This window comes from Lontra canadensis, unplaced genomic scaffold (assembly GCF_010015895.1).
Source record: "Lontra canadensis isolate GAN:19392208 unplaced genomic scaffold, GSC_riverotter_1.0 scaffold229, whole genome shotgun sequence".
NCBI lineage: Eukaryota > Metazoa > Chordata > Mammalia > Carnivora > Mustelidae > Lontra > Lontra canadensis.
This window is the reverse complement of record NW_022631223.1, coordinates 578,928-603,728: the sequence shown is the minus strand read 5'-3', so window position 1 is coordinate 603,728 and position 24,801 is coordinate 578,928. Positions and strand designations below refer to the sequence as shown.

The window sequence follows — 24,801 nt, the reverse complement described above, 5'->3', positions numbered from 1 at the left end:
TCTTCTCTGCCACTCCCACCAGCTCCTCATTGCAGCCCCAGGGGGCTGGAGAGACCCAGCGCTGCCCAAGGGGACATGGCTGCAGAGGGCCCAAGTGAGAGTCCAGATCCCCATCTCTGACAGAACACATGTTTGGGTCCTTTCTGTTGCTAGGGGTGGGCCTCCCAGATGTCACTGAGATCAGGGATCTGGATCCAGTTCAACACTTCAGCCAAAGCTTTCTGGGGACTGTTATGGGCCTGGTCCTGTCATATTGCAGGCCATAAAGACTTGGACGTGGCTCTGATGGGTTTATTCTTCTTGCTAGAGGTCTGTTTCTTTGTCCATCTATCCTTCCATCCATCCATCCATCCACCCACCCACGCACCCACCTGCCTAACTGCCCATCCATCCATCCATCCATCCATCCATCCATCTTTCACCCACCCCTCCTTCACCATCTGTCATCATCATCATGCATCCATGCTTTGTCCATCTGCGCTGGGCACACAGAAGATCCTTAGGAGGACCTACACTGATTTCCCGGAGGCCTATGGTATCAGCCATCTGCTAGGACCAACCTGTGTTCCATCACGAGGACTCACCCCCAGTCTGGTTGCAGAAGCAGAGCTGGCGAGCCGGGAGGCCCTGTCCCTGGGCACGGAGACTGAGCTGCCCAACAGCCTGCCTGGCGATGACCAGGATGAGTGCCTGCTCCTCCCAGGGGAGCTGTGCCAGCATCTCTGCATCAATACTGTGGGTTCCTACCACTGTGCCTGCTTTCCTGGCTTCTCACTGCAGGACGACGGCCGCACCTGCCGCCCAGGTAAGGGCCCAGATGGCTGGGGCAGGGCCTGACCTTGCCCATGGAACGTGGTGTTCCTGGGATGGGCACAAGCCTCCTTCCCCTCCTGTCACCCTACACATTGGAACCCATGGGAACTGGAGGCCCCTAGCAAGGGGATTTGTAAGGCCACTTGGACAAGTTGAAACCATCTGTTCCATCTGAAGCTCCATTTGCATGGGCGGCCCCAGCACCCCACCCTAGATCCTAGTGCAGGGCCAGGACCCAGAACACAGAGCCTCCCACCAACCCAACTCAAGCTATGTCCCTAGCACTGGGCCTGAGGTGGTCAGGCTTCAAGAGGAAGCCTCGAAGCCTGCCTCAGTCCCTGGTCTGGGGGGCTTTCTGCCTGTCGGCTATCCAGGAATAGATACATTTTTAGTCTAGAAACTCACTCCCCTCCTTCCTCTCCTCCTCTGCCCCAAATAGCTGTGAGATCCATCTTGCCTGGTGTATGTTGCTTTCTGAGCCTCAGTTTCCTCTCCCGTGAAATGACTAGGAGAATATTAAACAAGGCAGTCTCTGTCTAATGTCTGGTGTGGTGCCCTGGGTGTGAGAAGAGCCTGAGGCCAGGCTGAAGGCATGAGCTGCCCCCTCCTGTCTACCTTGCCCCTGATAGATGGTGACCCCCCAAAGCCAGAGGCTGCAGAGGAGTCTGCACCGAAACCAGATTCCTCCCAACTGGCCTCCAACACCATCCTGCTACCAGTGCCACAACCCAACACCTGCAAAGGTAACCTGGGCCATGGAGTGGATCCGGGCCCTGCAGGGGGCAAGCTCCCCAGTGCTGGGCATGTGCAAGATGGTCTCTTGCCAAAGGGGGGGTTTCTACTTTGGGGCTTTGGTTGGTCTCACCTGTCTGAAGTCTGGAGTTGAGAGTGAAGCTGAGGAGGTGAGGGTGTGTGGGGGGAGAGCCTCAGGCCAGGATGTGACCCTAAGCAAGTCAGTTAGTGACTTTTTGCCTCAGGTCCTATAATATGGAAAGAATAGAATCCTTGCTTGAGAAACTGTCTTGGAGACTGCTTGTGGTACTGTGTGGAAAGTTCTTTTTGTTCTTCCTCTCTTCCCCTCTTCTTGTTCCTTCTATCTCCACATCCTTTCTCTCCCTCCTTCCCTGTCTTCTCTGTCCCCTCCTCTCTGGCAGCATTATGACTCCAGGGAGTGGTTTGGTATCTGAGTGGTGGTGGCGATGGGAGGTCCCAAACATCGTCCCCAATACCAGCCGGTGTATGAACCCATTTACCAGGGGACCTTGTGGAGAGGACCGGGGTTGGGGTTCCCTGGTTCCCAGGCCCTCCTTGAGCCGGAGACAACAAACCCAGTGGTCTCTGATCTGTTTGCTTTTTCCCCAGACAACGGACCCTGTAAGCAGGTGTGCAGCGTCATTGGGGACACAGCCATGTGCTCCTGCTTTCCTGGCTATGCCATCATGGCGGATGGTGTGTCCTGTGAAGGTGAGTACACCCAGGGCCACTCTCCTACCCATGCACACCTGAGCTGGCCTGTGGCAGGGACCCCAGAGTGGGGACAGGGCAAACGGCATGAGGTGGAGGTGTTCTGGAGGTGAAACTCACTGACTTAGTAAGGGAATAGGTCTGGCTGCTCTGACAGGAGCCCCAGATAGAGAAGCTGAAACAGCTCTTCTCTCTCCTGTCACCATGCCCAGGTGTGTGCATGCCATCCAGGTGTAGGCACAGGTGCATGCCTGCTGTCCAGGAGTAGGCACAGGTGTGCACATGACATCCAGGCGTATGCATAGGTATATACATGCTGTCCAGGTGTAAGCACAGGTGTGTGCCTGCCATCCAGCTGTATGCACAGGTGTGCACCTGCCATCCAGGTGTATGCACAGGTGTGTACTTGACGTCCAGGTGTGCTCACTGGCTGGTGAGGGCTTCAGGCCTCTTCCACCTTGTTCTGCCATTCTCTAGAACAGTGCTTCTCAAACTTTGGCATGCCACAGAGTCACCTGGAGGCCTGGTAACAGCACAGATCCCGAGAATTACACAGAGTCCCCAGAGATTGTCACCCCGTAGGGCTGGGTGGGTCCTTGGAGTTTGTGTTTCTGGACAAGGTCACTGGACAACACTGTGATGAGCCCGGTCTGCTTGGCCGAGGTTGGATTGTGACCGCCTTGTCCTTTTTCCAGCCATGTGCGGAGAAAGAGAAGGAGGGGAATATGTGCCCCCATTGTTATAATGCAGGACTCAGAAGTGATGCTTGTCACTCCCCACTTGTCTCTGAGGGGGAGTTGGAGCCCCAGTTGGATGGCACGTGCTCAGTTCTGTTATGGAAACCAAAGAAGGGGCAGTGGATCTTGGTAACTCTGCATTCACAAAAGGGCCAAAGAGAGACCAAAATCATGTCGCGCTAGGACCAGGACCGGTGGCACTCCAGAAGACAAGGACCTCCTGGTGTGAAATGGGGGCATTGGAACTGGCACCTGCTGGGGTGCTCCCCACAGTGAATGACACCTTGAGAGTAACCCAAGAGACCTCGAGACGACATCTCTTCATGTCTGGAGGCAGGACAAGCAGGGAGCTTGGAGACAGTCCAGGAAATGCTTTCTTTAGTTCAGGGTCAAGTTCAGGAGATGTGACTTCGGTGTGTGTCCACCAGTGCCCATGTTCCTGTCAGAAGCTAAAACCTCACAACTAGCCCTTTGGTGTTGAGACTATTCTGATGTGGATGAAAACCATCCATGTGCCCAGAGAGGGCAGGAGGCTGGTCCAGGGTGCACAGCGTTGGCAGTGACTGGCACACCTTTCTCCCAGGTGGTGGGGAGCAGATCTCAGGTGGCTTCTGGGTTTCCGTCCCAATCCCTCAGGGTCCTGAAGACGTGAGGAATGCATCTCTCCTGGGTTAGGACTCCTTTGGTCCCTGTCAGGCCTCAGGCCAGTGTCCGTGCCTGTCCCGGCCTCTGCAGGACCCCTGGCAGTAAAAGCTGCAGGGTCAAGGCCAGATGGTGTGGATGGCATTCTAAGGGGGCAGCCCACCCGGCGGGGAGAGCCTTCTGGGCTCCACCCTGTTTAAAATAATCAACTAAGAGTTACCAACCATGAAAACCCAAGAATTTTTTTTTTTTAAATGACCAGATTTAAGGTTTCTCTTCAAACTTCTGCCCATAAGGGGTTCACAGTGCTGGTCTCCCCATACACAGAGCACAGGGCCCAGAGTGCCCCAACGAGCTCCCCCTGTCCCCCAACCCCTTTTCCTATATGTGTCATCAGCTTGGTCCACTAGGCACTTAAGTTCCAAACCCCTGCCATTGTGTGGCTCTCTTGGCTGCCTGTGGAGGTAGAAAGTCTCCAGAGCTGGGTGGGAGACAGTCTCTACTCACTAACCCCCACCAGTGCTGTGTGCTCATGGGAAGGCTGCCTAGCCTCTCTGAGCCTCACCTTACAATCTGTCCTCACTGGGGTTCTGGCTCTGAAGGCCTTTTTGACTGTACAATCTCAGACTTGGGCCCAAAGCCCAGAGGGAGGACTGATGTGCTAGGAGGCCTGGGTGTCCTTGCCCCTCTCTGGGTCTCAGTTTCCCCTCTCTGTCACGGAAAGCTCCGTGACAGGCCACGTCCCTCTAACGGCCCTTCTATTTTTCCTCCTGCGGCCGTCACTAGACCAAGACGAGTGCCTGATGGGCACTCATGATTGTAGCCTGCGACAGTTCTGTGTGAACACCTTGGGATCCTTCTACTGTGTCAGCCACACGGTGCTCTGTGCCGAGGGCTTTATCCTCAACATGCACAGGAAATGTGTGGGTAAGCGAGAGCACCCGCCTGCCGCCACCGTCACGGCTCTCTGCTCTGCACCACGCCACGCCGCCACACCGTGGCCACATGCTAAAGGGCCTGCCCTTTGCATATGAGCTCTCAGCACCGCCGGCACCCCTTTCCCCTGCTCCGTGTCATGCCCTACGTGTCCTGGTGTCCTGTCCTGCTGCTTCACCGACGCCACTGGGAGGCTGCTCTACCCAGGGACGTGCGTGCCCGAGAGTCAGAAAACAAATTCATGTGTGACGTGACTGGGTCATTGAAGCGAGGAGACCCCATGTGCAGGCAGCAGGATGGAGTCCATGGGGTCTGGAGGTAGAGAGGCCTGAGTCTGAAGCAGGACCCCCAGGAGCTCTGTGGCCTTGGACAAATGTCTAGACCTCAGTTGCATTACCTGTAAAAAAGAAGGTATTGATCCTCCTTTGGAGATGATGGGACATGTGTACAGCCTAGCACAGAGCCGGGGGCACAGTGAGCACGTGATATCAGCTGCTCCCTTGGGCAGGTGCCACTAGAATCCCCTCCAGAGGTGAATGGATGGAGTTGGGGTTGGGCAGACCTAGTATCGCACCTCAACTCAGTGTTCATTTGCTGTGTGACACTGAGCAGAGGTGCTCCCTCTCTGATCCTGTTTTCCTTGCCTCTAACTTTGGGGCCAGAGAACGGGGCAAGGGCTGTTACCCATCGGTACCCAGCTCCTGGCCTGAGCGTGGATATGGCCGGTGGTCCAAATGGTCCTTCCCTCCTGCCTCTTGGTGTATGTGTGGGCCAGGGGCTGGGGCTTCAGATGTGCCCCTGGGGGCAGTGAGGAGAGTGGACTTGATGCTCTCCCATGGCTCAGGAGTCTTATGTTTTCATGGAGGAAACATGATGGCCCTTAACACAGAGTTAGACCCAAAGCAGTAGGGACTTGGGCAGATGGTTGGAAATGCTCCAGCAGAGACACAAGCAAAGGGAGAAGTCACTCCCACTGGTGGTATCGGGACATACTCTCGTAGAAGGTGGCATTTGCACTGGTCTCTGAGGATGGATGGGACTTGGAAATCGGGAAGAGCATGCGGGTGGAAGGGACAGCTTGAATAAAAGCATGGAGATAGAAGTAGTGCAGAGTGTGTCCAGAGCACGTGATCAGAGCCCCGTCTGTCTTCTCTGTGCTTGGGGACCATGTCCAGCCTGGACATGTTCTCTTCCTCACCCTCTGCCGCTGGGCAGATGGGCCCACGGCACTGGGCTGAGGGGTGGCTGCAGACATGTTTGCCCCTGGCCTCCCGCTGTTGGCACAACATGCACCCTCCCGAACCCGCTTCTCAGTGGCTGGGCATCTCTTCCTGTCTGGGTCATGTCTGTGTGTGGATGTCTGGGAAGGCGGATCCTGCCCGGGCCTGCAAGCACCCTTCAGAGGGTGCCCTCCCTGGTCATGCCCGGGGGTGTGGGCTCCCCCAGTGGCCTGGACAGAAGACCCCGTACTAGAAGGGGTCATTGGGGTGCCAGAAAACAGATTCTGGGATTAAAAGAGCAAAGGTATATTTCATTCAGCAAAATTTATGAGCTCATATTCTCGTTCTTTCCTGTCTCCCTCCTTGTTCATTCTGCACTGACGCCCCAGTGTCCCCTTCCTTTCTCCAGCTCCATTGACATGCTCATTTTAGCATCTGTTGCAAGTGTTCTCCCCATCACTTCATGCTCAGACGAGTACCGATGTCTTCTGCGGTTCGTCTGTTAGCTCCAGGCTCGGCTGTGAAGCCCGGCTGGTGTGATGGGAGACTCGCACCGGGTTGAAGAGTGTGCCCTCTGCGGCCAGACTGCCTGGGTTCAAATCCTGGCTCTGCTGCTTTCTAGTTGCAAGAGCTCAGACGAGTCCATTAACCTCTCAGCCTCAGTTTCCCAGTCTGTGAAATGACATCACACCCGCTTTTGTCACTACGGAGATTGAGTTAGTCCACGTAAAGAATAGTATTTGGAAAAAAAAAAAAAAGAATAGTATTTGATGTCATTGTTATGACTCAACAAATGGGTTACACTGAGGCAGCCTGCATAGGTAGTGAGCTCCCCATCACTGAAGGTGTGTAAGCTGAAGTGGGGTAGGGTGGAGCCAAGTCCAAAAGACTTCTAATGGATGAGTTACTTCTGCAGTTTGTCTTTTGTGTCCTGCCCTTTGAGGACCACCTTGGCCCCTGGGAAAAGTGTTCCAGGTGAGCTTTTCCGCTAGATGATGGGAAGGAAGGGCCCATCCCGCAGCAGTGTGGAAAGAGCACAGCTCTGGGCTGGGTGCTCTGGGTTCCCTTCTTGCTGCTGCCATGTGCAGGCTGTGTGACTTCGGTACGGTCACGTCACTTCGTTTGTGAAACAGCATCTGTAAACCACCAGACCCCTAGCAAACCTCAGTGTAAGCTGATATTCTTTATTACTGTGGGTCCTCCCAGGCTGCAGAGGCTGTGGAGTTGTGGCCCTTCTGGGGTTGTTGGGAACGTCTCTCCTGTAACCCCATCCTGGGAATCAGAAGTCTTTATGTTGCTCAGCCAAGCCTTCCCAGGAAACTGCTGGCCTGAAGCTCTCCCTTTCCCACCTCCCAAACTCCTCCATCCCCAGAGTCAGGGTGAGCCTGGCCTGCATGCCATTTGGTCACCTGTGAGTTCGGGAGGGTGTCTTCCCCGCAGCCCTGTACCCCACGTCTCCACCTGGTCTCCATCATCCTCGTGGGCACAGCAACGGGGTCACTGCTCCTGAGAAGCAGCTCTGATGGGCCGGGGCTCCGAGACTGCAGCTTTTCTCCGCAGCATCTCTACTTTCCCTGTCCTGTCCCCACACCAGGAGGGCAGTTCCCGAAGGGTGGGCGCTGTGGCCGACACCCCTGCTTGGCCAGCTGGGCCAGGCACAGAATAGGTGCTGGGGAATGTGTGTCCAAGGGATGCCAGGCGGGGCGAGGAAGTGGCCGGCACGGGGCTAGCCATCCGCTCATACTCGTCCTTAGCACCAGGCCTGGGGTGGGCTCTGGTGAATTCTCCAGTTCTCCTGCCCTCCCTTCTCTCACTTTTGGGGGGTTCTCCCCTTCCCAGTTGCTCATCCCAAGTTGGCTCTTGGCCTCTTCCCTCTGTGCTTTGTCCCCCAGGGGACCTCAGCCACTGACCACTCCCCAGTTAGTGTCCCCACCTAGACCTCTTCCAGGAACTCCCGTGCATGCCTGGTTGCCTCTGGACACTCAAACTTCACGCGTCCACAGGCTTCCCAGCCAGCCTCATCCTCGCAGCTGTCACCATCCCAGGCTGGCACCCCTGCCTGTCCAGCCACTCAGCCAGGAAGCTCTGTGCACCTCCTGGCTCCTCTTTTTTGTTCACCTCCGGCTCATCCCTCAGGGGATCCTGTCTGCTCTACTTTCACAGCATTTCCAGAACTGGCTTGCTGCTCCTCCCCTACATGGGTGGTGGTCCGAGCCTTGTCATCCATCTCCTGTTCTAACAGCCTCCATGCTAACTCCTAGAGAATTACACCAGCCAGGGGACCCTGTTACAGATGAGTCTGACCACTTCTGTCCTCTGCTGGAAGCTTCTATGGCTCCCACCTCCATCTGCATCCACGAACACACTCTTCTCTTCTCTCCCCTGCAACCGCACCTTCTCCTGGCCAGTTCTGAGTCGGCCTGGCCGGCTCCCCGCTCAAGACGCTGGCACCCATTGTCCCCTCTGCCTGGGATATCTGCGTGACGCATTCCATCAGCCCTTCACATGCTGGCTCGAATGGCCTGCCTGAGGATTCACCCCAGACCTCCCTGCTTCCTCCCTCTGCTTCTCACCCCCTTCACCCTGCTCTGGCTTTTCCACTGCACTCATGACCACCACCCTCCCTACTTGTTGCTTGTTTATTTATCTGCCGGGCCCCTAGCAGCGATATGTCTTGTTCACTGTCGGATGTACCCAGGGCCGAGAACAATGCTCGTGGGCACGGCAGATGCTTGATAAATCTTTGTTGAATGAATGGATGCATAGACAGGTGGACAGCAACCGCATGTGGCTCTCTGGGTGGCAAGGACCTTGAGGCCTTGAGGGCAGGGCTGGCTGTGCGGACCCTGAGGTCCTGGCACCCCTCGCCCCGCCTCCCCCCCCACCCCCAACCCTGCCCCAGTCCGTGATGGCTGCACTGTCCCTGCAGACATCAACGAGTGTGTGGCGGACCTGCACACGTGCAGCCGAGGCGAGCACTGCGTGAACACCGTAGGTTCCTTCCGCTGCTACAAGGCTCTCACCTGTGAGCCTGGCTACGCCCTCCAGGATGGAGAGTGCGAAGGTGAGGAGGGCCCTGAGGCGGCCCGCTGGAGCCCCCGCCCCTGATGGGCCCTGCCTCTTGCCCCGCCCCGTCCCTCCCTCACCCCGCCCCTGCCCCTCCCTCGCCCCGCCTACTATCATACCTTGACCTATCCTGTCCTGCCCCCACCCCGCCCCTTGACCCGCCCCTGCCTGCCCAGAGCCTTCTCCCTCTGGCAAGCTCCAAGCACTTGGGTTTCTTGCCAAGCACTTGGGCAGAGCGGAGCATCTGAGGTTGGTGGGGGGAGGCCAGAGTGTGCTTCTGGCTTTGCTACATTTGCTGGCATCTGGGGGGTCAAGTTATTCCCTCACCATGCCTTGGTTCCCCTGTCTCCACACTGCGGTGGAGCTCAGCAGAGCAATCATTTATGTGCCTTTCACTGGAAAATTCTAGCCTCCTAAGAAGAGGGAAAAATTTTCATGAAACCATTTCAACAGATGCTTCCTGGGCTGCTTTTGATGTGCCTGGCAGTGTTCTGGATGGCAGGCTATGGGCTGGGGTGTGGTGTCCTTGTCCTGGAGCTCCTGATGAGGGAGAATAAGCAAACCTGGAGGGCAGGAGTGGCAGTGGGCTGGGTGTTACTTTAGGTTGGGCGCCAAAGAGGCCCTCCTTGGAGGTGACGTCCCAGGAATCCAGATCTGCAGGATGAGAGATTCTGGGGAGGGGCTCCAGGCAGAGGGAACAGCAAGCGGGAGGGCCTCTGGGGAGAAGAGAGATCTTGGCATGGTCAAAGACCAGAAAGTCTCAGGTATAAGCAGGCTGGGAATGTGCAAGGAGGAGGACAGGGTTGGCAGGCCCCATCCGGGAAGACGTTTGGAGTCTTCACTTTCTTAACTAAAAACGTCCAGAAGAATGTCACTGAAGAGGTAAGCCCTCCAGAGGTGCTGGAAACTGGATGAGAAGTGGCCCAGAGGTTGGGCGTGAGCTCAGGGAGGTGGATTAGCAAGCCCTGCTTCAGGCCCTGAGCTGGGAATGGAGGGAGCTGGGAGGAGAGGCGAGCCCTGTCCCTTTTGCACACATGGGTGCACACACAGACCTGGGGCCAGCCCCCTCCTGAGGACCCTGCCAGGGGTGGGGGAGCGCCAGCTCTTTGGACGTGTCCCACGCCCTCTGCCCCTCTCTCATCAGGGGCATGTCACCATCTCCTTAGACCAGAGTGGCTGCCTCCTCAGGCATTGTCTCTGGACGGGGGCCACAGCCGGTCCACGTTTGGGTGCTTGGAACCCAGCACGGGGCCTCGCAGAGGCCGGGCTGCTCTGAAACAGTGGTGGAAGCCTTGGAAACAGACAGGGGAGGGATGGAGGGAAGGACAGGTGGAAGGACTGCAGACAGACAGACTCACATGCCTTGGTCTGGCAGTCAGAGACACCGAGCGAGTCTCCGCCCTGCCATGGACTCTCCATGTGTCAAACCTTTCTGCCTCCTGCCTCTGTTTCCCCGTCTGTCGGAAAGGCCAGGTATGCGGCTGCAGGAGCCTGAGGGAAGGCGCAGGGCCTGCACTTTGTAAACTGTGGGGTACTGCACAGAGGTCAGGGGCCTTCAGGGACTTGCTCTGCGCCACAGAGCAGGTAGGGGACAGCGGTGCCTTCTGGATCCGGCAGCCCCCACCCTCTGTGCCACCTCCTGAGAAGGCTGGACACAGGCCCCTGGAGACTTGGGCCCTTGTCCTCATTTCTACCTGCCCTGGGAGCCCAGACGCCGGAGAAGGCTCCAGCCTGTGCCCTGAACCGTCAACCATGTTCGTGCCTCCACCCCCCAGTTTAAGATGGCGTTTGTCGTGGTCCCTACTTCCTGGGGTTGTTGGGAGCATTAGGTAAAGAAAGCCACGTCAGGGTGCTGGGGACAGTGCTGGTACTGCAGAGGAGTTCAGGCGCTGTGGCAACGGCGTCATTGCTACTGGCCCAGGTCCCAGCCGTGATGTGCTCTGCCACCCCCCCTCTCCAATGATGGAGGAGACCAGCCCACCGGGCCCTGACACCCAGTCTCTGTGTGGCAGACGTGGACGAGTGTGAGCTGGGCACGCACAACTGCCAGGCGGGCTTCATGTGCCAGAATACCAAGGGCTCATTCTACTGCCAGGCACGCCAGCGCTGCATGGAGGGCTTCCTGCAGGACCCTGAGGGCAACTGCGTGGGTGAGCGGGCCCTACAGGGGCTGTGGCAGGGGGTGGGTGTAGGGCGGTGGGGGGCTCGGGGAGGGATGGTCAGGGCCTGACCCCGGGAGACACTTGCGAAACAGAACTCTTGCTCTCCTGAGCTGCTTGACCCTGACTGAGTCCCTGCTCTTGCGGCCTCAGTTTACCCTTCCATGGGATCAGACCACATGAATGTGCATCAGAGGTTTTTAGCTAGCAGTAAGGAATATTTTTCTCTCTTGACCTGGCACCGCACGCGCGCGCGCACACACACACACACACACACACACAGCTAGAACAGAGAGCCACAAAACGTTATCTACTGCACATGATACTTGGTGACATTTCTGTTTGTAAAAGAACGTTAGTGGGACCTAGGGGTCAATCTCATGCTGCACTCAAGGGGCAAAGACCTGCTGTTTGGCAGATGGTGGCCTAGTTGTCCTCGTGTGGTCTGAGATCTCACACTCTCCCCACCTTTCTTCACCTCCGTCCACACGCTGCTGGCCTGCAGCCTCCCCTTCCCCGGGGCTGCTGACAGCGTCGGGCCCAGAGGCAGGACCGATGGTGTCTGCAGCCGGCATGGTCAAGGCTGTGCTCAACTCTGTGGCGGGGGGGGCGGGCAGGGAGTGAAGGATGCAGAAGGAGAGGTAGAAAGGTGGGCAAGTGTGCAAAGCCTGTCTCTGGGGGTGAACAGAACCCCGGGGGGGGGGGGGGGGGTGTTAGAGCACAGCTTCCGGCCCACACCCTTCCCTGAGGAGGGTAGCTGGTAGGACAGGCATTGCCATCTTACAGGGAAGACACTTAGGGACAAGAGGAGTGTTGGCTTGATCTGAAGCCTTTCTCGACACTGCAGGGGTCCCTTTACCATTCTGGGAGATGGAGCTGTTTCTGGGGTACCCCCTTAACAGCTCCTCATTCTGTACCTCTGGCAGTATCACAGGGATCCCCAGGGGTGTGGGCACGAGAGGGTCTCTACGATCCTCAGCTGGGGTCGGGGCAATGTGGGGGGGTGGTCTGCTGGACTGCCAACAATTCCTCAGTGAGTCATTCATGGACAGTGTTTTCAGATCAGCTACTATGTGCCTGGTTTAGATGTCAGGGAGTTATAGCACTTCAATGAAATGTTTTAGAGGAGGAGGGACTAAATAAAAACACATTTAAGGAAGTGGCAGTTATTCAAAGGTGTTTGATAAATAATAAAACAAGTAGGGGATTAAATCTTAAAGGAGACGGCTATACACTAGAATGGTTGGGGGCCTCCCTGAAGAGCTGACATTAGGGCAGGGACCTGAGCGAGAGAGGGAGCCAGCCATGCAAATATCAGAGGGCAGTGTGTTTGTGTGTGAGAGAAGTGGGGGGGCAGCAGGTGCCAAGGCCCTGTGGTGGGCTGGGGCCATCTTGAGTTGATGAGGAGGCCAGTGAAGCTGGGGCAAAGTGTGAGGGAGAGATGGAGGATGAACTTCACAGGTTGGTGGGAAGAGCCAGAGCAGGGGTGTGACTTCTTGTAGTTAACCTACAACTCAGCTGTAAGGTCTGCGGAAGCCACTGCCTTCAGCCACTGCATCAGGGCAGCTGTGAGAAGAATGTAGGAAGAGCTCTGTGGGTGCTTAGGTTCTTGAAGGAGAAGGCCCTGGGATCAGAGGACACAGGGATGGGACAGTCTAATTGTGCAGCCCTGTCCTAGGCTGGTCTGAATCCCCAAACCGACCACCTCCCAGTGTGGCCCTGGACTCAGACACCAGGACACGGGGAGGGGTTGTGCCAGGCTCCCTGTTACTTCCATCCCTTCTGCAGACATCAATGAGTGCACGTCGCTGGCTGAGCCGTGTAGGCCGGGCTTCAGCTGCATCAACACTGTGGGCTCCTACACGTGCCAGAGGAACCCGCTGCTCTGTGGGCGCGGCTACCACGCCAACCAGGATGGGACCAAGTGTGTGGGTGAGGCCAACCACCTCCCTGCCTGCCTTCTGCCCAGCCTGGGGCTTCCCAGGTTCCTTGGCCCACAGGAGGCCCCGGCTGAGGGAGAGCCCTGGCCTCAGGGTGCCCTGCTTACCTTCCCTGGCAGACGTGAATGAGTGTGAGACGGGTGTGCACCAGTGTGGCGAGAGCCAGGTGTGCCACAACCTCCCTGGCTCCTACCGCTGTGACTGCAAAGCTGGCTTCCAGCGGGACGCCTTCGGCCTGGCCTGCGTCGGTAGGTGGGCGCTGGTGGCGAGGAACCCCTCTGTGGGATCCGCCTGTCCCAGGCCAGCCCTCAAGCCTCCTCCTCCTTCCTGCCGGCCCTGCCCTCTTCCTTGCTCTGCTATTCCTCTTTGCTCTGGTCTCCTCTGCTTCTCTTGGCTGTGGTCCCATCACCATGCTTTCTTGCCTCTTACTGTGTCTGTCCGTCCTTCTGTCTCTGCTTCGGCCTCTTTCCGATCCTCTTGCTGCCTTTCTCCTCGGCCCCTGCTCTTGTTGCCTCCCCTGTTCCCTGTCTAGGTTCCTCCCTGACTCTCCTTCTGGGTCTGTGTGTCCCTGTCCTCACCCAGCCCCTCTTTTCTACCTGGGGGTGGAGGGAGCTAGCCCCTAGGCCCCTTCTGCCATCCCTATGGGCCACCCACCCTCTGCCTGCCGCCTGCCCACAGACGTGAACGAGTGCTGGACCTCGCCGGGCCGCCTGTGCCAGCACACGTGTGAGAACACACCGGGCTCCTACCGCTGTTCCTGTGCCACTGGCTTCGTGCTGGCTGCGGATGGCAAGCGCTGTGAAGGTACCACTGACCCTGACCTCTGACCCTGCACAGAGGTCCTCACCATGTAAAAAGCCCAAAGCCCTGCCAGCCCCTAGCTTCATACTTTCACCGACCTCACACCCTACCTCACACCACTTCTCTGCCTCTCCATCTGGGCAAACCCTCCCTGGCCTCGGCTGCTCTGGCTATATCCTGCCAGGAGCCCTTCCAGAGGGCCCAGGGTCCAGCCATCTCACACCAGAAGGGCTGGATCTCTGTGTCATCTGCACCTCAGACAGGAGCTCCTTTCTGGCAGGGATGGCAGCCCAACCTCGGCCCCTTAGTAGCTTCTGATCCTGGTCGTGGCTGCTCAGCCTGGGGGTCCAGGCAAGGAACAGAAGTGAGTGAAACATGAGATCAGGCTCCTGGGCAGCTGGAGAGCCCAGTGGCCATCAGGAGGGGGTAGCAGCCACACGGCCCTGGAGATGGTGCTGCCCAGCAGTGGTGGGCAGGTGACCCAGCAGGGTGACCCGATCTTCTTGGTTTTCCAGATGCTAGAAATGGAGCTATCTATGTAAAATTTGCTGGTTTTTGTATGTTATGATAGATTTAAACTTAAAAAAAACAAAAAAACAAAAAAAAAATGCTGTATGAGTAAAACCAAGAACATAAACGGGCTGGACCCTGCCCACAGATCTGGGGTCAAGAGAGGGAAGGGGATGTGAGTCTCCAACCCTTCCCAGCCTGGAGGCGCTTTCCTTACTTCCCTCTTGGGGAGGGGAGTCTGTGGGGACCCCTGAGCTGGCCCTTCCGTGGGATAGCACCAGCCTTGGGAGGGGGCAGTGTGACCAGGCCTGGATGCCTCCGAGGGCTTTTGGAGGGCCCCCTGGAACAGACCTGGTCACATTCATTCCTTTGTCTGCGTTTTGATCACCTGTGAGCCCCTACTCCAGGCCAGGCTGGGTGCAGCCAGCAGCAGGCATGGGCCTTGCATCCTAGGCACTACTGTGTGGCGTGGCTCATTCACTCGTTTCTTGGCCCTTCTGCCTTTACTGCCACCATCCCTGTTTCACATGGCTTCTCTAGGCCATCTGTGCCTGGATGCCAGAGACCAGAGATGAAACCAGTATGGCCCCTAGCGCCAGAAGCTCAGAGCCCAGGAGAGGAGATGATGGCTTGTTCTCTGTGGACACAGTGTGTGTTGGGACGTCCTGAGGATCTGGATGTGGGTCAGACGGCCACCCACCGGGCCCCATATGACTGACTGCCCCTGTTCCTCTCTCCTGGTCCCCTCTGCTCTTAACACACTGGCCTCCTTGCTGCCCCTTGAGGGCATGAGGCACACTCTTACCACAGCACCTTTGCTCTTGCTGTGCCTTCTGCATGGAACACTTCCCTCGGAGGCCCACATGGCTGCAGAGCTGCAACCCCCAGCCACGTCCCCTGTCCCTTTCTCTCCTCTTGCCTCACAGCGCTAGCGCCTTGGATGTACTAGTTACTTGACTCATTCAGTTAGCCCCTCCCCCTACTTTCCCAGCACACGCGGGAACGCCAGCTCCACGAGGTAGAGATTTTGTCTGTCTTGTTCATGGCTGAGTCCCCAGACTCGGCACTGGTACAGCATATTGTAGTGGCTCAGCAGTTCTTGGATGGATGAGGGAAAGCCAAGTCTCTGCCCTCAGGGAGCTCAGAGTCCAGTGACTGGTCCATCTGAGCCAGGAGCTGACCTTTCACTTTGCTTACTCCCACACTGGTTAGCTCATATGCCCACACGTGCAGCTCTTCCCCTTGCCGCTCTCCAGCCCCATGCACAGCCAGGCTTGGGGATCAGGGCAGGAAGCTGAGTTCCCAGGGTTGAGGGGATCCTTGTTAGCACCTAGGTGATGCCTCCAGAGCCATCCCTACCAGCTGTTACAGACTCTCAATAGGGCAGCATCTAGCTCCCCATGGGGGAAATCTGAACCCGATCTGTGGCTTCCTCCTCTGGGCAGCAGGCTGAGACCCCACCAGCAAGCTCCAGCCCTGCCCCTGCCTCAGCTGCACGGCCCAGCTCCTTGCCTTTTTCCAGGTTTCTAATTCCCCACCGGCCCTTAAGAGAGGCTGGAACGAATGGTCTGCCAAGATAAGGCTCTAGGTAAGCTGAGACCTCGGCCCTCGCCATCTGTCTGGGGGGACTCTGCCCTGACCACAGGCCAGTCTTCCCGCAGATGTCAATGAGTGTGAGGCCCAGCGCTGCAGCCAGGAGTGCACCAACATCTATGGCTCCTACCAGTGCTACTGTCGCCAAGGCTACCAGCTGGCAGAGGACGGGCACACCTGCACAGGTACCTCTCCTCTTCCCAGGGGCACCCTTCCTGAGAGGCACCCCCTTCCTGTGTGCCAGGCTGGGCTGGGGACACATGGGACACACAAAGGCGTCTCAGTGTCAAGTTAGAGCTGGATTCCCAGCCCGGCGATCTCCTGGGCTAGGAGGACCTTAGGCTCCTCCTCCATAAAGTGGAGGCGATGGTCCTGGCCTCAGTGGGATGAAGGATGAGATCACATACCTTGTCCAGGCCCGTGTCTGGTACCTCACTGGCCCTGCACTGATAGTAGTAATCATGGAGCAGCCCCAGGGATTGAGCACTGGAATGGGAGTCCTATTGTGCTGTATGTCCATTGGCAACTCTCTTCCCTTCTCTGAACCCTTTGGTTTTCATCAGTAAAATGGGCCCCTAGGCTCCAGGGCTGTAGCAGGGCCAGGATAACTGTCCACGGCTGGGTCCTGCGGGTACAAGGGGTTCACTGGGGGCCAAAACTTTCTCTGACAGACATTGATGAGTGTGCTCAGGGCGCTGGCATCCTCTGCACCTTCCGCTGCGTCAACGTGCCAGGGAGCTACCAGTGTGCGTGCCCGGAGCGGGGCTACACCATGATAGCCAATGGGAGGTCCTGCAAGGGTAAGCAAGGGGGTCCCTGCCCCACCAGAGTTTTGGGCAGGCTCTGAGCAGCTTGCTGTGTGATTGGAGCTCTGACACCTAGTACATAAACACAGAATGGCCGATGCAACTGGTGGCTGTATTAACCGAGGTCTATGCCTGGGTTGAGGGAGGAGACAGTGTTTCTGCTGTTTGACTCAGCTTGGGCTAGCCTTCCAGGCTTGGGCTCAGCCGTGAGCCCTCTCCTAGGAAACGGACTGGGATCCCAAGGGGTGGTCCTAAAAGGCAGAAGACCTGTCAGCAGCTCCAATGGGGAGCAGCTCCAGTGGGGAGTGGCCTCAGGGGTCCCAGCATCTGTCCCTAAGCATCTGCATCTGTTAACCTTGCATGCAGAAGGACGTTGTTGCAGCCAGAGCTGTGCAGACCTGGGTAGGGCCACATGGGGCTTCCCATCACTAAAGATGTACAAACCACTGGGCAGTCTCCTGTTTTTGCAGTTTTGCAACTACTTCTTGGATGGAGACCAGGTTCTGTGACATCTAATCTTCCTTCTGTGTTGGGGAGTCATGATATTAAGTTCAGATGCACTGGGACTTACTGAGGCCACCAAATTCTAGGCCTGGCGAGCCACCCTGGCAAGGTGGAGGGGGGGCTAGAATCCCCTTGAGTGGGACACAGGAATATTCCCCCACCAAACCCCTGCTCAAGAAGCAACCACTCAGGGCTTCATAGCCCAGTCCGCCTACCCTCCACCTGCCTGTGTGGCTGACTCTTCCCTGGACGGTGGGGCTAGGAATCCAGAGTCTCCTGGGTTGTAGCTTTGGTCCACCAAGGCAGGCCCTGGTGTTCCTTCAGGCCCAGGGGTTAGAGTCAGTGCCCGGCAGGGTGTAGAGTTAGAATGGTGATCATTTTGGTGGATCTCAGCTAGCTGGTTTTTGTTTATTTATTTTAATTGAAGAATAACAAAATAGAGGATGGAGTAGGTGGCAGTGAACGTGGAGTAGACCAGGGTGCGCCATGACTATACAGACTGTTCTAGCCCATGTGTGTATACTTAGTCCAGTGCAAAAGGATTCCTTACCATAGACTGATGCAAAGAAAAAAATAAATGAAAAGACCCCGAGTGAGTACCGGTAAACCGCAGTCTTGGAGGCCTGGTAGACTCACAGAGGCTGACCCAGGGCTCCCTGGCCCCAAAGCTGTCTCTCTGCTTTTTAGTTTAAAATAGAATAAACATGGGCTCTATCAAAGGTAAGGATTTTGCCCATTAGAGGGGTTGTGTGGGATACAGGGCTCTATGTTCCTAGACTAGAATTTCATTTTGGAGAACCAGGCTGTGTTCCACCTGATGGCAGAACACAGGTTGGGTCCCTTCTTGAAGGTCCAGTCAGACCCTTGCAGTGACTTTGCTCTTGAAAACCTCTCCCTGGCCCTCATCTTCTGGGGTCTGTGGGCTGCCTGGTCTGTGTCTGCTGCTGCCAGAGAGGGCTCTATCCCTGGGCCCGGGTGCACGGCTGCTCTGCCCCAGCCGCGGGTGCCCCTGACCCCTAGCACCCATCTCTGGCTCCGGTCCCCACAGCTGGTTGTGTTTGCCCCCATCCCGGGTCACTGCATCCCCCCCCCAGAAAGGCCCAGGTTCCCCCCGCCTCAGCTCCTGCTGCAGCCCCCACCAGGTCGGGCGAGAAGGAGGCCCCACTGTATGTGTGATGCCTTTGCTGGAAAGGTATCTTCCTTGCTGGAAAAGTCTCCATGCTGTCACAGGGTGGACAAGGCCAGAGTGTGGGAGGGTGGTTCTGCCGGGTCGTGTCCACTTCCTTAGGCACCCATGGGGCTGACATCTGCAGCCGCTGACCTTCAGAGCAAAGAGGCAGCCCTCTTCGTGCTCTGTGGTCCTGTTCTAACTCAGGCCAAGCGTGGAGGTCGCGTGGCTCCAACGGAAGGATGGGAGGACAGCCGTGGGAGAGCAGAGCATGCCGGTTGATATCTCAGTAAATCCTGCCCTTCTTCAGTGGTTAAAAACAAGTGGGGATAGAAAGCTGTGAAGGAGCTGAGACTCGGCAGTGTTGCCTAGAATACGCACTCCGTGCAGGCAGGGCCCTGAGGCTCGTCACCAGCCCGCAGGGCAGTGCCCAGCAGGTAGCAGCTGCTTATTGAACATTCAGCCCTTCGATGGAATGGAGCAGCAAGTTCTGTGGATACTTGGATGCATGTTTCCTAGTTTCTCGTTATGCCGATACACACGCACGTACGTGTATATGCAAGACAAGTGAAGATTGTGCTGAGAATAACCTTGAATTCTGCCTCTGTTCTGTTTTGAATGTATATAAAGCCCTTATCAGCGGGCCGCTTGTGAAGGGCTAGCTCTTGGCAATGCTGTTAGTCTTAGCACTGACTTTGCCCCCCACTCCCACCCATTTGGGCTGCGGCGGGCATTTGTCTGTCTGAGGATGTGGGCTTGTCCAGCTCTCCCTTTGGCCTGACCTTCTCCAAGAGAGGGTCCAGGGTTGAAGACCCCACAGACACGAGGGACAAAGACGCTGGGGTCCTAGAGAAGTCCTGTGATGGCTTCCTGTAAGCACGGGGAAGCCAGGCTGGAGGGCTGCTGACCCTTGGCGCTCCTCCCTCCTACTTCTGGTCATCTCCATCAGCACTAGGCCGGCAGACAGCAAGAAGCAGCTCCCTTCGAATTCCTGCCACAGCCCTGCCCGGGGTCAGGGGCAGGGCTTCCTGCTCACCAGTGTGGGCAGCCTGACCATAGCTGGGGCTGGAGTGGGAAGAGCAGGAGGGCCCCCCCCCATTCACGTGGATTCGGTTAATGATCCATTAGGACAACAACCGCGCCCAGCCTGGCCCCACCGGCTCCTGCTCTGTTTTCTTCCACTGGCCTCTGTGCCACCCTGGGAAATTGGGATCACGACCCAGTTTGCAGAGGAGAAGAGGGAGGGAGGCTTGGAGAGGTGAATGGATGTCAGCTGGTCTGTTGCCACAGAGGGTGGTGGCCAAAAGCCTGGAGTCAGCATGTGAGGATGGGAAGTGACACCGTTCCTGCCTTGTGGGCTTGTGAGGACAAATGAGTTAATGAGCTCAGAGGGCCCCGAGTAGCGGATGGATACCAGGCCTTAGACTCAGGATGCAGTTGGCTGCTATGGTTACAACCATCCTGTCGTTCCTGTCATGGTCTGTGTGGCATCGTGATCGGATCCCTGGCTTCCAGCTCCAGCTGCCTGCTGCCTGCTGTGTGACCTTGAGGGAGCCCGTGCCCCTCTCTGAGCCTCCGTTCTCCCCGTGTCCGGAGAGGCCTGTGACCCTCACCCTACAGGCCTGGCATGAGGATCAAGTGAGGAGAAATCCCTAAACTGAATCAGTGTGGCAGATCGGAGCAAGAAACCAGAAGCCTCCCTGGGAAGATCTTGACAGGCTCTGCCCCCCCGCCAACCCCAGCGACCCCCCCTGGGGCCTCCGGAGGCCACCCTCTCTCAGCTAGCAGCCAGTCTTCATGGAAGGGGTCTCTAGGACCCACTTATTTGATGTTTCTTGTCTCACAGGTTGCCTGTGTGCATGCAGGCACACACGTCGGCTTCTCTGAGTGCTTGTCAGATATTTACCTACATGTGTGTGTGTGCGTGCGTGTGTCAGCATCATGAAAAGGCCCTCCTTGGATGTTTGTATCTGTGACTCTGTATCTAGGGGAGTCTGCTCGAGCATGCAGGCGTGCCTCAACACATGCCTGTCCGTGTGAGTGTGCACAGGAGGCATGAACATGTCTGTGCAGTTGGGGGACCATTTGTAGCCGTGGCTCTCAGAGTCTGTATTTACAAGTGGTGGGTCTGACCCTTCCCTCCAGCAATATGTGTGGAGTGCCTGCTCTGTTCCAGGCACTCTGGTAGGTGCTAGGGACACCACAGGACCAAGAAAGACACACACCCCTGTCCTCCTGGATCTCACATTGAGGAAGGGGAGTGGGGGACACAGAACAGACATAAAAAGTAGTGTGTGTTTCCAAGCAGGCTGGGCAGTAGAAGGAGAATCAAATGGGAGGGGGCCCAACCGTAGGGCCGTCAGGGAGGGTGCCCTGCAGGGGGTGACCCTGAGCTGCGACCTAAAAGATGGGAAGATGTGGGGAAAGTGTTTCAGTAGCAGAAACAGCATGTGTAAAGTCCCTGGGGTAGGGTAGGCGTCAGGGCATTGGAGCAACATGGAGATGTCCAACAGGCTGCAGCCCCAAGTGGAAGGAAAGAAGCTCACAGAAGGGCCCTATGGTGTATAAGAAGGGACTCGCTTTTTATTCTGGGAGCATGGAAAGACCTCAGGGGACACAGATGCTTTATTTGAAAACAAGGCCCTCAGCTGCTGTGTGTAGAGGGGACAAAGTGGGTGTGTGTGGACTAGGGCAGTGTGGGAGCTGCGTGCTTGCAGGAACAAGCTGCCCTGAGACCCAGGCCTCCAGGGTGGGTCACAGTGGTTTGGACGAATGCCCTCAGCCGGGGGGTCCCCATCCTCACCTCCCTCTTCTTCCCCCAGACCTAGACGAGTGTGCGCTGGGCACTCACAACTGCTCTGAGGCCGAGACCTGCCATAACATCCGGGGTGGCTTCCGCTGCCTGCGCTTCGACTGCCCTCCGAACTACGTCCGTGTCTCTGAAACGTGAGTGTCCCTGCCTGGCTTTGGGCCGGGGACCCCTGTGCCCCTCTCAGGCTGCCTGCCTTCACCCCTCCTGCTCTTCACAGGTCCTGATGGTTGGGTCTGTGGTCTGACCACACAGGGTACGTGTAAAAGCACCTTGTAGAGAGCTCAGAGTATAGAGAACAAAGAGAAGACAACTCAGAAAATCTCAATCCTCTAACCCCCCAACATGTGTATGTGCACACACACACAATGTACTAATTAGTGGTTACTGTGTAACGGGTTATCCCAACACGTAGCAGCTTTCCATGACGAACAGTTACAGTTATTACCTCACATGGTTTGGAGGCTCAGGAAGCCGGGAGCAGCTCAGCTGGGTGGTTCTGGCTTCAGGTCTCCTGGAGAGTGTCATCTGAAGGCTCGGGTGGGGTTGCAGGACCCTGTCACTCATTCACTGTGACTCTGGGCAGCAGTGTCCTTACTGCAGGGCCCTCTGAGACAGCTTGTGATGTGGCTTCCTTGGAACGAGTCCTCAGAAGAGCAGGTGACAGTCCTTTGTAACCTGACCTAACGCTAGAAGGGACATACCATGGCGTGGACCACACAGTCCAGCACTGTGAGAGGTGGGGGTACCCTAAGGATACCACAAAATGTGGCCACCAGGAGGTGAGACACCCAGCAGCACTGTGCAGACCAGTGACCACACTTCTTACAATTATCTTACAGTTCTTACAGGTATCTTCTTGGCATTTTGCTGTATTTCCTGGCATTTTTTTTTTTTTTTTTTTTTTTTTTTTTTTGCTAAACCTACATTTTCATAAAGTACTTTGGTGTTTCCTATAATTCGGCTATCTCCCACTTTATTTTACTGTGTAAGGTATTTTCCAGACTCATATTTTTATAATTGCAAATGTGACACCTGCTTATCAAAGTATTTCCATCACAGAAGTGGGTCAAGCAAAAGCCTTTCCCCTGCCCCCAGCTGGATCCCATGGCCGTGGAGGTCGCCTGCCTTCCCTCTTCTTATGCTGACACGAAGGGCCTGGGACTCTGCGGTCACACTTGTGTGCGCAGCTGGGCCCGGCTTGCTGCTTCTACCTCACAGCTGTCCTCCACGTCTGCACACACAGCCCACCACTAGCCGTGTTTCCTAGTGTGGATGCATGTCCACAGACCACTGCCCCGCGGCCCTTTGCTGTGTTCCACTGGCACAAACATCCTAATGTCCATGTGCATGGGTGTCAGGAACTTTAGGGGAGTTTGTCTGAGTGACCCTGAACAGGTAACCTCCCTTCTCTGGGTCTTAGCCGTCTCGTCTGGAATATGGGGGTGAGAGCAGGTCCAGCCTGGGCCGGGTGTGAGCACGAGAGGAGTGAAGGGGTGCCATGGGCTTGGCAGGGGTCATGGTGTGGCATAAGTGCGGCGTCATTGCCACTCGTTGCTGGCAGCGTGGCTGTGGTCATGGTGCCTGTGTGGCTGTGTGCTGCGGTACTCCAGGTGGCGAGCTCTGCTCAGAGCATCCTTGGGAGCTGTGGAGCCCTGGCGGCTGAGCAGTGTCCCCTTTTGGAAGCAGTGAGCATGTGGAGAGTGATTTAATGATGGAGGGGCGACCTTGGCTCCAAGAGCCAAGATGGGACAGATTGGTGCTATGCTTGGCAGTCAAGCCCTTAGACCCCCTCTGGGATTTGGGGAGATTCCCTCCTCGTTGTCATTGTCATGGAGAACAGCTGAGTCTTGAGGCTTCCTAGGGAGTGGGTGACTCGGAGCTCCAGGTGGGCCCTGGTCCTCAGAGAGGCTTCCCCTGGGAAAGAGCAGGCCATCCCAACTCAGAAGAGGGGATGGCTCCCAAGGAGAGACAGTTATGGAAGAAAAGGAATTTGGAAAATGACAAAAACAATCAAAACACCATGCCCAGGGAGTCTGTGCAGAGGACAAGTGCACACGCGAAAACCAAACAGAGGAAGGCAGGTCAAAATGAAGGGAGGAAAGAAGAAGACAGGGAGGAACGTGTGGCTGACTCAGGGCTGCTCACGCACCCTCCCAGGCCCATGGGAGGCCCTGCATGCTCGTTAACTAACCCCATCCCACCAGTGAGACCACAGGCCATCATCCCACCTTACAGATGAGGAAACTGAGACCGAGGGAAGATAGGCAACTTAGCAGAAGCTGCTAAGGGTAGAGCTGGCAACGGAGCCAGGCCGCTGAGGCTGGCACCATGTCCTGGATGGGTGGATGTCGGGTAGGAGCACCCCTGGGCCCGCTGATCAACCCACCCCCCTTCCCGTGCCTCCCGCAGGAAGTGTGAGCGCACCACATGCCACGACTTCATGGAGTGTCAGAACTCGCCAGCACGCATCACCTACTACCAGCTGAACTTCCAGACGGGCCTCCTGGTGCCAGCACACATCTTCCGCATCAGCCCGGTGCCCGTCTTTGCGGGTGACACCATCTCCCTGACCATCACCAAGGGCAACGAGGAGGGCTACTTTGGCACACGGCCGCTCAACGCCTACACGGGCGTGGTGTACCTGCAGCGGTTGGTGCGCGAGCCCCGGGACTTCGCCCTGGACGTGGAGATGAAGCTCTGGCGACAGGGCTCTGTTACCACCTTCCTGGCCAAGATGCACATCTTCTTCACCACCTTCGCGCTGTGAGGCGCCCACGCCCGCCTGAGCACCCTGCCGGGGCCGCGGAACCCCTGGGATCCTTCCTCGGTGACCCTGGTGCCAACCTCCGTGCCACCCACCAGCGTACGCCGTTCTGCGGTTGCTGAACGCTGCATATGTGGGGCCAGGTTATGGTGGCGGTTTTTACTATGTAACTCTGTAAATTAACTTAATTTTGCTGACCCGATTCCTCCTGGATTCCTGGGCTTCCCCCGTGTACCGCCCTGCAGGAGGGAGCTTGGCCACAGGAAGCGTGCCTAAACTTGGTGGGCAGTTCAAGGTCATGGTAGGTGCTCCGTGGGTGGAGTCAGAGGGCCCAAGACTGGAAACACAGCGACCCCATTGGGGTGTTTGGACTTAACTCAGTGACCTGACCCCAGAGCTGATACTCCACTTCATACTCCACTGTGATTAGTTCCTTACTTTTTTCTTTTTTAAATCATTTTAAGTGTTTTTGTTTAATTATAAAAGTAGTATGCACATATTGCAAAAAATATATTCAAATAGTACCAAAGGATTATAAAGTAAAAAATGAAAAAAGAAAAAAAAAAACCCTTATTTTGTAAAGTGTTTGTGTTTGACGATGATTTCTGCATGTCCCAGCAGGGTCCCTGGCTGGACCAGTGCGTCCTTTTGTAGATCAAGACTGTCCTTGATGTCTTTTTTTTTTTTTTTTAAGATTTTATTTATTTATTTGACAGAGACCACAAGTAGGCAGAGAGGCAGGCAGAGGGGGAAGCAGGCTCCCCACCGAGCAGAGAGCCCAACGTGGGGCTCAGTGTCAGGACCCTGGGATCATGACCTGAGCCGAAGGCAGAGGCTTTAACCCACTGAGCCACCCAGGCGCCCCT

At 56.5% G+C, this 24,801-nt stretch overlaps 1 protein-coding gene across 2 annotated transcripts in view; it reads left to right on the top strand.

Moving 5' to 3' along the window:
• The window catches only part of FBLN2 (fibulin 2), an 81,109-nt gene extending 56,659 nt beyond the window's left edge, over window positions 1-24,450 (top strand). The window contains exons 6-18 of one of the 2 annotated variants that reach the window (XM_032849440.1): window positions 602-805; window positions 1,443-1,556; window positions 2,176-2,277; window positions 4,443-4,583; window positions 8,742-8,876; window positions 10,891-11,028; window positions 12,826-12,969; window positions 13,097-13,225; window positions 13,656-13,781; window positions 15,950-16,066; window positions 16,553-16,681; window positions 21,182-21,305; window positions 23,581-24,450. In XM_032849440.1, the coding sequence (XP_032705331.1) occupies window positions 602-805; window positions 1,443-1,556; window positions 2,176-2,277; window positions 4,443-4,583; window positions 8,742-8,876; window positions 10,891-11,028; window positions 12,826-12,969; window positions 13,097-13,225; window positions 13,656-13,781; window positions 15,950-16,066; window positions 16,553-16,681; window positions 21,182-21,305; window positions 23,581-23,938 (1,961 nt within the window). In that variant the 3' untranslated portion in view covers window positions 23,939-24,450. The remainder of the gene's footprint in view (window positions 1-601; window positions 806-1,442; window positions 1,557-2,175; window positions 2,278-4,442; window positions 4,584-8,741; window positions 8,877-10,890; window positions 11,029-12,825; window positions 12,970-13,096; window positions 13,226-13,655; window positions 13,782-15,949; window positions 16,067-16,552; window positions 16,682-21,181; window positions 21,306-23,580) is intronic. The other variant, XM_032849441.1, reaches the window with a different exon arrangement.
• The last annotated feature ends 351 nt before the right edge of the window (window positions 24,451-24,801 follow it).